The sequence below is a fragment of the Tachypleus tridentatus genome, chromosome 12 (genome assembly GCF_004210375.1).
Source record: "Tachypleus tridentatus isolate NWPU-2018 chromosome 12, ASM421037v1, whole genome shotgun sequence".
Classification (NCBI taxonomy): domain Eukaryota; kingdom Metazoa; phylum Arthropoda; class Merostomata; order Xiphosura; family Limulidae; genus Tachypleus; species Tachypleus tridentatus.
In genome coordinates, this window is record NC_134836.1 from 67,544,206 (window position 1) to 67,555,538 (window position 11,333).

The 11,333-nt window shown below is 30.2% G+C and overlaps 1 protein-coding gene across 4 annotated transcripts in view; it reads left to right on the top strand.

The window, feature by feature from the left end:
* Positions 1–5,953, top strand: part of LOC143233466 (homeobox protein dve-1-like) — an 81,289-nt gene extending 75,336 nt beyond the window's left edge. For all 4 annotated transcript variants that reach the window (XM_076469722.1, XM_076469719.1, XM_076469720.1 and 1 more), the window contains one exon: positions 1,449–5,953. In XM_076469722.1, the coding sequence (XP_076325837.1) occupies positions 1,449–1,665 (217 nt within the window). In that variant the 3' untranslated portion in view covers positions 1,666–5,953. The remainder of the gene's footprint in view (positions 1–1,448) is intronic.
* The last annotated feature ends 5,380 nt before the right edge of the window (positions 5,954–11,333 follow it).

The following is an 11,333-nucleotide window of genomic DNA, read 5'->3' on the forward strand; positions in this document are numbered from 1 at the left end:
TATAATATTAAAGTATCTTAGGGTTTTTTGTAACAGGATAAGTTTAGTAAAGTCATTTTTGCACTGGACTGTATCAACTTTCATATTACTATGTTAGGTCTTTTTTATATAAGACCATATCAGTCTGTACTTGAATGGGCAAAGAAAACCATTGAATATAAATACAAAAACGATATATTTAAATGAATATAAAATGGGCTCTAATTTGCTACATATATAAAATTAAACCTAATTTCAAATTAAAAAAAAACTTCTGCTTATAATTTTCATGGGATAAAAAAAATAATAATATTCCTTGTATACAAACATTTATAAACACAGTAAAACTGCAAGAAATAAAATTTAATGTTTTATAAAATAAAGACTTTACAGGAACATCTTAAAATAATTTATGAAGACATAAAAATTAGTAATTAAATCCAACAACAAAGATAATTAGTTTTATTGATTCATAACAATGCATTATAATACAAACTCTAAGCTGTCAATTCATACAAATATCATATATAGAAAAAAATATTTTCAAACACTACCTATTCTGTAGAAAATAATTATAAAATTTCATACTATTTTATCCAGTAGTTTTTCAGTGGAGCAAAAATCACATCTGTGAAAGTGAACAGTAGGTTACTTTGTTATGTACTTTTCCAATTTCTTGTACAGTCAGTGCAAATTAACCTTTTGATTATTTCGTTTCACTTTTTCTGACTTGGAATGATTAGGCTAGCTTCATAAAACTTTAATAAATCTGTACATATAAACCTAGAAATTCTGTGGCTACAGTTAAGTTTTTTATTTAAGTTACTACCTGTACGTACATTTAAACCCTAACTACAAAACATTCATTGTGGAAAATAACGAATAGTGTCAACTCTATCTTTATCCTATTCTCGACTTGTTAGAGTTTGTGTATAAACTTCACTTTTCAAGCCATAAGTAAGACACCACTTTCACATTTTTATTTTGCCTACAATAAATATAATTTTACTAGGTAGAATGGATTAGCCATTGGTGGAAATAATACCATTCATTAGAATTTATTGATTTGCCTTTCAACTATTAAAGTTTAAAAAGCAAACGGGAAATGTAATATGAATAAATGTAAGAAACAGCAAATAAGAATTGAAATAAATTAATAAATAGACTAATTCATGCACAAGTAAATAAATATATATATTTATCTTTTTTAATATTTATTTATTCAGGTACTAACTTGTTTGTTTTTCATTTTGGCATAAAATATTCTCATAAAACAAAAAGTATGTAATTTTGTTTCAAAGTATTACTTATTAAGACTTAAAATTTAAGTGATTTATTGAAATGTATCTATTACATGCTGAAATGTCAGCTTATTTCTTGAACAATATTTTATTTTTTGTGATGAAGTAAAATATAAAAGATATAGGTAGTCAAATATTTTTGTTTAAAGTGTTAACTTTGATTTTCAGACCAAAGGTAACAGTGACATGTTTGAAAAACTGGTGGAAAAATGAAAGACAAAGAGAACGTAAACGTAATGGAGTCAAGTGTCATACACGGTCTAAACAAGTCAAGAATTCAGATGTTAGAAGGCAAGATGTTATTCAGCCTCGTCCAATGATGATGATAGAACCACGGTTTCAAGTTCTTGATGTTCGAAATAATTTAAACTTTAACTTAACTTGATTTATTGATTGTATATTTTTTACTCTAGTAAGGGTGTATCATTGGAGAAATGAGTTTTATTTCTTCAGTATATTCTAGGGTTCTCATTTTTCAGGAAACAAGGACTATGAAGAAGAGCTCAGATTTTAAGCATAGTTGTAGTACAACAGTGTTTTATAACAGTATGTAAAATAGTCATCTTGCTAGGTTGTTTTCAAATTTCTTAAGACATTTTTGCAAAAACCTTTACCTCTCATTTTAAAAGGTAAAACATGTAAACAACCAGCATGTAATTATCATTCATAGTTAACATCTAGTTTCTACAGCTAGCTGCCATTTTAAAAAGTAATTTTAATGTAGTCTTTACTAACTGTACAGAAAAGTACAAGTATCATTGTATATACATTTGAAATGTATAATGTCATGAGCCATGCTTTTCTTTAAATCAGTTAAAATATTAATATATTAGCTGAGTTTGAGGATAGTTTTAGTGATGTCATATGTCAACAGATTCCTGCTGTTCCCACACAGCTGTAGGTCACGATGGTAACTAAATGATAAAATGGCAAATATGCATTTTCTGATTTAATGTAGGCTTCAATATGCAAATAACTAAAAATTAGAATATGTTGGTAATTAAAATACTCCCTGTGTTTGTAAATTAATTGTTTGTATATATGTGTGTGTGTGTGTGAAATATCAGTGTTTTGTAAAACTGTTTCATCCTGTTTTGTTTAACATTGTAAAACTGTTTCATCCTGTTTTGTTTAACATTGTAAAACTGTTTCATGTGTGTAAAAGATCATCCTGTTTTGTTTAACATTGTAAAACTGTTTCATCCTGTTTTGTTTAACATTGTAAAACTGTTTCATCCTGTTTTGTTTAACATTGTAAAACTGTTTCATCCTGTTTTGTTTAACATTGTAAAACTGTTTCATCCTGTTTTGTTTAACATTGTAAAACTGTTTCATTCTAATTTATGTCTTAAAACACTTCTCATTTACACTTGAAAACCCCCTTTTTTTTTCTCAGTCATAAAATAAATTGCACCTAAATATGGTAAACTAAAGTTACAGTATTTAACAATATTTCTTTTAAATGTTTTTACAATCAGAGATTTAAAGATTTTGGGAAAGATTAATTTGTTTATAATAAAATTGAGGTTGTTACTTAGCTTAGATTATTTGATAAAATGGTATCTGTTGATTTTTAAAATAGAATTGTTCCATTACGCTCTGACAAAATCGTCATCTCTCTAGAATTTAGATGTTACCATAAAAGGAATTATGTCAATTGTATTTTGCTTATTTCTTTCCAGCCCTGGTAGTAGTGTGTTGCCGTTTTTTGCATTGGAAGTGATAAAATAAATTTCTCATAAACTTTACCACATCTTAAATACAGACACTTCAAGTGTAAAATATGATAATCATTGAATGTTTTTGAATCCATATTAGACTTTTTTTTTAGTAAATGTGCAATGTATAGTGATATAAAAACCACTGTCTAATATAGCTTTATGCTATGCCATTGTTCAATATTGCCCATGTCCATTGACCTAAATGGCAAGTTTCAAATCCTTATTAGCAGTAATATAATCATTTTATTGAAGAAGTTTTGTAACAAAATATTTATCATTAGATGAAAAATGAATGTATAATACTTACCATATCTTAGTTATAAAAATTATACCTGTAATATTTTTTATTTACAATAGTAAATTTCTTCATCACACAGGCTAATTTCATAGCTCATGCAGGATGTAGTTCACTGCAAAACTTCACTGTGTCAAATTTCCTGTGGAGATGTGTATAATGTGTGAAGCAATTATCAAAACAGTTACTTCATTATCTGCAGTGTATTAAAGTATGTGAAAACATGTTATCATGAAGGGTTCTTTGTAAATAATAAGAAGTTTAGAAACATAAAATCCTTATAAAGAAAAAAAGGAAATATGTATGGTAAATAATTTATTAAACTTAAAAATGTGTGGCATCTAGCCTACTTTTCATTCATTAGCCTCAGGTGTTTGGAAGTCGATAAACAAAAATTCCTGTTGATTGAATTTTTTTAATTTTACAGATTTTGATCCAACTGAATTCAAAATTTTTATTGTTTTTAAACTGTTATGGATTAAAATAAGCAACAAACATGTATAAAGGCCACATATTTGTAGATTTGTTTTGTACATTGACAAGTCTTAATCTTTAGAGCTTGTACTCCTCAGTTAAAAGTTACAATAGTTGTGAGACAGAAGTTGAAATTATGGTTGAAACCTTAGATCTTTATTACTTTATCCAAAACAAATTTTTAAATATGAACACTTCAGTTAGTTTTATTTTGCAGCTTCTTTAAGAGAAGATATCAAACAAAATTTTTAAAAATTAATGATGTGATTTTCCATAATAAAAAATAAGAGATACTGGACTAGAAAGGATACTTTAAAATTATTTTTATGGTCATAAAGTAAGGATGTTATTAGACAGTTATATGGTATATTCTGCAAGTTCATTGTAGTTATATATTTTAAACTAGACATGAGCTTAAAACAGTTTTTCATCTTTAAAGGATAAACGAACAGTTTTGTTTATTACTGATACCTTTTGTTTAGCACCAACGTACTTTACATTTCACTCATTAAACAAAATTTCCTGCAGTATTGTATGATAGCCACTGAAATTTATTTTGTTACTGGAAGACTTACCAGAAACATTGGATTGTTTTTGTAATTATCACTTCCAGAGAGACAATAAGAATTTTCAGATGAAAACTTTTATTAAACTACCAGAAAAAGCAAATTTGCAACAAGTAAAAATGAGGAAATACTTGAAGACATACATATATTTTATGTATAAAATATAAACTTCTCAGTAACATTTAGTTGTTATGATAACAACTGCATAATGTGTACCTCATTTTTCTTTTGTTTTGTATTGTTTCAGTTTTACTACTTATAATTTTTATAGTATTTTTGCTTGGACTGATTTATGGCTTACTGCAATAATAGAGCTAGAGAGAGTTAAGATTGTTTTTAACTTATGTGAATGTTGTTTCAAAAAATTCCGATTTAAGTTTATAACATTTTTATCATCACTGAGTTTGTGTGAACTATTTTTTTGCATATTTTATGTTAGTGTTATCCTCTTTATGATATCATTGTCATAAAATAAGATTTCATCCATGGTCAAGCTTGTCCATGTGAACTGTGGATATGGGATTCTGTGGTTTCAGTCTCATTATCAGCAATTAAAAATCCCAAATAATAGTCAAATCCCAATATTCAGTCTGATAAGAGTAGCCCAAGAGTTATGTGAGTGGTATTGTCTAATTACTTTCCCTTCTAGTCTGTCACTTCAAACTTAACGACAGATAGTGCAGTTAGTCCTAGTTGTAGGAAATAGAAACAGATTTCCACCTTTCAACATGTTTCACTCACTGCATAGCATCATGATTGTAAAGAAATTTGCAGCATTTAAATTTGATTTCAATCAGCATAATACCATAATCAGTTGAAAATTTCAGCCTTAAAACGTTGTATCATTTTATGATCAGCAAGGAAATTTTAATCTTAAATCCTGTTGGGCTGCATAATACATTAATCAGAAGAAAGTACCAATTTTCAAATCTTTTAGAAACATTATACCATGATTGAAAATAATTTTGATTAGTTATTATTTGCCCATTATTATATTAATTAATAATTAAACAAATGTTCAAATAACAAAATAGATATTGGTATTAATGATAAGCATCTTAGTTTCACTTTTTTTATAGCTCAAGGTTAGTCAGTGAAATCAACTAATTATATGTAATGAAATAAATATGTTGTCAAGATATAGTAAAAATGTCTTTGTACAATAATGAAGTTTTAATTTCCTTATTTCTAGCTATTGTTGGAGAAATGGCATAAGACATTATTTCACAGGTTTAACGTTGTAGATTGTACAAGCATTTTCAAAATTTAGTGTTTCTTTGTAGGGTCTAAATGGCATTTATGCTGTTGGAGAATTAACATTTTAATCATGTCTCTATATCTTATTCTAACAACTCCCAGTCTTTTACTATGAATGGAAAATAAAATTGTCTTTTGTCTCATAAAGTATGTGAGATGTATTTTATAATCAGTTGTATTGAGGTTTAAAATACTGTTCTTTATATTATACATTAGATTAGGTTCATGAGATGCAAGAGATTTTCATCATTTTATTTATTTTTGCAGCTGTTCAATATTTTCATAACTGTAAAGGTGTGGTTATATAAGTAAATTAGTGGAAGTAACAGTTGGCAAAATAAAAATTTGTTTGATTAAAAATTTGCTTGAGAATGAATTTGTTTAAATTTGATTCATCAGTAGCAGTGAGAAAAACATGTTGTGTGAGCTGTTTCTCTTTTGTACTCAGTATAAAATGTCATGTTTCATATAGTTTTAATAATGTTTCACTTGAATAGTTCAATAAAATAAACGGCCCGGCATGGCCAGGTAGGTTAAGGTGTTCGACTTTTAATCTGAGGGTTGGGGATCGAATCCCCGTTGCACCAAACATGCTCGCCCTTTCCCTCGTGGGGGCATTATGATGCAATGGTCAATCCCACTATTTATTGGTAAAAGAGTTGGCAGTGGGTGGTGATGACAAGCTGCCTTCCCTCTAGTCTACACTGCTAAACTAGGGACAGCTAGCACAGATAGCCCTCGAGTAGCTTTGTGCAAAATTTAAAAAAAAAAACAAAACAAACATTATAATAAATAATATTGTATGATAAATAGTAATGTTTGAAGCAACAGTTTTCAAACACTAAGATGGTGCTAAAGCATACCAGGATAAATATGAGCTTTCATATGTCTAAAAGTTTAAGAAGTACTTATTTCTAAACATGTCCTTTACCTCAAACTTACTAAATGAATTATGAGGAAATTAACTCCTTAAACCTGAGTGAATGCTATTAGTGTCTGGCTGGAAATCCTGATTTACTCATTGGATTGTGACAGTATACAAGTATCACTTATGTCTCTTTGGCTGAAAACTGATACTAACCATGTTATTAAATTTAGAAAATTAAAGTTACATGGGGTATATTAATAATTATTAAGAAATCATGAAATTAATTCTGTCAGAATACTGAAAAGAGTTGATGCAATTTAGTTACCATCCAACTTCTCTTTTCTCCTAAGAGGATATAATTTTTTATTTTATTAAAGTGGTTTTATGAGTACATTTATGAATAAATGTTTGCAGTTTTCAAGCAGTGTGTGTTAAGTGATCTTTACGTTTACTAGAAGATACATTAAATACAAATGTTTTATATTCTGAAGTATCTTTGAGTTGTAGTTTCAAGTGTGAAATAAGTGATGATGAAGTTTTGGATACTTAAAATACTGAGCATCTTATTTGCTTAATGCTTTGGTGTTATATCAGCTCACAGATAGATACACATTGCTAGAGACAAGAAGTGATGAAGTGTAAATAGAGTGATGTATAATTATACTACAAACAAACTGAACACAAACAAATCACCAACCCTCTGAAAGATGAAAAATCATGTTATACGTTTTATTGCTAATTTTTATTACTGTTGATGAATTATTGGAATTTTAAAAAAATGTTCATTAGATGTTTCATCAATTGTAACATAAAAAATGAACATTTTCCAGCTTCTCTTAAAGATCATAAATTAGCCCACTAAGTATAACTTGTAGTTTGTTGTTCACTAAGATAAAAGAGGGATATACATGGTAAACCAGTTATAAAATATTTCAGAATATTACTAGACAAGATGCACACGAGGGAAAATACTAAATGAAGTAAAGAAAAGCTTTAACTTACAAAAATTGGGATTTTGTGTATGTTATATTTTGATTAAAATATTAGTGGTTAAGTGTTTTTCTACCCATATTAAAGTATTTAATAAAGTTAAAAACAAACCTTTAAAAGTCTGAGAGGGATTTGTGTGATAAAACATACTATGTAAATAATATATACATGCTACTTGTCTTCAAACCAACTTTTAACACCAATTAAAAATTATAATTTAATCAATGACAATCATTTTTCGTAGTTAAACTGGAGGAAGATAGCATTATGTGATAATGCACAAGACTTGCCAAACTAGCATTCTCTTCTGAGGCAAATGACTATATAAACAAGTATTTTTCGTTTTTCAGTTTTGCACAAAGCTACATAAGGGCTATCAGCGCTAGCTGCCCCTGATTTAGCAGTGTAAGGCTAGAGAGAAGGCAGCTAGTCATCACCACCCACCACCAACTCTTGGGCTACTCTTTCACCAACGAATAGTGGGATTGACTGTAACATTATAACGCCGCCACGGTTGCAAGGGCGAGCATGTTTGGTGCGACGGGAATTCGAACCCGCGACCCTCAGAGTAAACAAGTAACAAATAGCACGTGTACATTAAGATCGTTTATAATTAAATTGTGAAAATACTGTGTAATATAGCTTTTTTTTCAATTTAAAAATTGAAAATGAAAGTAAAAATAAACTCTGTTTATATGGAAAACCTATGCAAAACATTAGTTCCTTGTTTACAATACAATAAAATAACCCTCTCACATGTACAAAATATTGATCGCAAATAAAGTATAAAACCTTCAGTACAATAAAAAACAGAATATAAAATAAATATCAGTTAGAAAATGTGTAACATTCAAAAGATGAGGAAACAACTATTGGCTGTTCGAGTAGTAAATGGATAAATCACCAAATAAACTAATACAATTAAAATTAACCTGCAACATATCCCAGTGATAGTAGTGTTATAAGGAATGACACATAACACAATTTTCCAGCAACGTGTGGCTTATAAAGTTTAATGTTAACGCATTTTGGAAGGTTTGTTTATGTAATTTTTGTGTATTTGTTTTGTTTGGGTATTATCGTTGTGAAATGTTACTCTAGGAAACACTTTTAGGCGAGATACAAAACAGAAAACTCTTTTTATAAAATACAATAAAAACTTTAAATAAAACGTTATCATAAAATTAACATGAGATTTGACATTGGTTCATTAAATTATATAAATATTTAAATATAAGCTCAAAACAAAAGAAAATGTATTTAGTTTAAAAACATAATTTTTTATGAGAGCTTATTCACGTTATTTCACAATGCAATTAATGTTTAATAAAAAAAATTAAAAATGGAATTGAAAATCCAAAGTGAATTTGGATTATTGAAAAGCATATATGCCGAACATGGTTAAGGTCCCTCACTCGTAATCGGAGGGTTGCGGGTTCGAATTCCTGTCACACCAAACATGCTCGCCCTTTCATACTTGGGGGCGTTATAATGTACGGTCAATCACACTGTTCGTTGATAAAAAGAGTAGCTCAAGAGTTAGCGGTGGATGGTGATGACTAGCTGCCTTCCTCCATTCTTACGCTGTTAAATTAGGGACGGCTAGCGGAGATAGGCCTCGTGTAGCTTTGCTCGAAATTCAAAACAAATCAAACCAAAAGCATATACATAAACACACAGCACGCTCTCAGAAATATCAAAATGGAAAATGAATTTGTAGAGAATTATATATGCAATATCAATATATTTATGTCCAGCAAGTTGTTAAGTGCAGTAGTCGATTGTTTTTGTTCACATACCATGTATGAATGGCCTCTATGGCTCAAGCTAGCTCTTGACAATCTGAGCGATGTCTTTCTCAGCTTCTCAAAGTTCAACAGCAACCCAATACTTGCCTTACTCTTCATCCCCTTAGAAATGAGTCTTATTTACTGATGGCATGGTTTTCATTCATTGTCCTTCTTTTCAAGAGGTCGTGGTTCCATGAGAGGTGGACCAAGATCTTATTCCTATATTTGTACGTTCCTGGACTCCTTTTCAATGGATAGGCTACAAATTGGGAGCTTTTAGATAACTAGCTAGGTTATGTCTGTATTTTCAGCTACTATTTTACGTGATTTTCCTGATTCCAACTTGGAAAAATTGGTACCTGTATTGTCAAAGGATGAAGCAGACGGTGTTCTCACTCCTTATGCAGCTCTGGAATAGCCAGAGGGAGTATTAGAAGCTTAACTGCCACATGAATCACCCAGAACTTCTTCCAATGTAATTATGAAGTGAAATTTATGGACAGGCTCTAGATCTTGAAAATATCCAGACTTTACATACTTGATCAACGCAACAATTCGATATTCGAGAATCTTGTTTGTGGCAGAACAGTTTCAGTAACTTGTTGAAGGTGAAATGAAAGAATTGCGTGTTTAATGTTTGTTGTCAAGCGTAAAACTTCACAATGGCTGTGACGTGCCGACTATGGGTATCAAAACTTGGTTTTAAACATTATGCATTATAAGCCTTCAGGCTCACCGCTGTGCTACCAGGTAGCAAAATATATGAGACTGGTGCTGAAATTGCTGTAAATTGTAAAATTATGCATATTTCAAATCTAAATGCAGGTTAGTCCTGTTTTATGACTCCAGATGTTGGAATTGTTAAACCAAGTTTCAGTCCATGTAATACTAAAAGCTTTCTCACAATTAAAATAGTGAGTGCATTATATGAATTATAGTAATTTTCTTAGTGTGAATGGGGGAAGAGGTAGTTGTAGGGACTACTAACTGAAAACTTTCCCTCTGGTCAGTAGTTCAAAATAAGGGGCTACGGTCTTACTAGATTTGCTATAAATTCAAAATATTAAGCATAAAAAGAAAAATCATTACAAATCTCTAAATTTCTTCATATCATTAATAATACTTTCATAATGCATTTATTTACCTTCTACACAAATTATTCAGTAATATAATAAATTTATTTTTAATATTTTAAAACTTTTACCTGTGTTAATGTACAATTGTCCTTTTCATGCCACTAAATTTACCTGATAATAACTTTGATTATTTTTTGAATGAAAATAGTGTACAATAAAATTTTATATGCATCTTATCTTGCTCACCCCCTGGCAAAGCGGCATGTCTGCAGACTTCCAACACTAGTTTCGATACTCGTGGTTGGCAGAGCGTAGATACCCTAGTGGGTAACTTCGCGGTTAATTACAAGCAAATAAACATTTCATCTTATTTTATAATGTAACTATCAGTCCATTTCATGTGTTACACAGCTGTTTCTACCACTACCATGGCGCATCAGATCGCCATATTTGATATCTGAAAGCTAGTAAGTTGACTTTCAGGGTCATATGTTTATTCCACAACTGCATGGAAGTACACTAAATTTCAAGAAATTATCTATTAATAAAGATGGTGGAATAAATGATTTGTCCACATATCACGTAGGCACTCTCAAGGACACTAACACTCTGAGAAGTAGAAGGTCTCTCTGCTTTTAGGTGACAGAGTAATGTGGCGTACTAACTCACCCATCAAATCTGTACGACCCCAGATTCCTCTGTGGTCTATGGCTATCTCAACACTTACCCTTCCAACACAAAAAGGCTCATCTCTCATAATCCATTTAATTCGACGTTTGATGCCTTTTGTTTCACACGTTAGTGAAATTGCACTCATTGGTATACATTGCCCATCAACAGCCATTTCATTGTATTTGATTACATTAGGTGGTTTCAACCAAAGCTGCAGTTTGGTGGCTCTGATTTATATAAGTCTAAGAGCCTTATGCAGACCACTCCAATTGGTCTCAGACTTGCCATCTGATACATTACTACAGTAGTCCTTAGTTCTGTGTTTTCCTAACACAGAGGTCGAT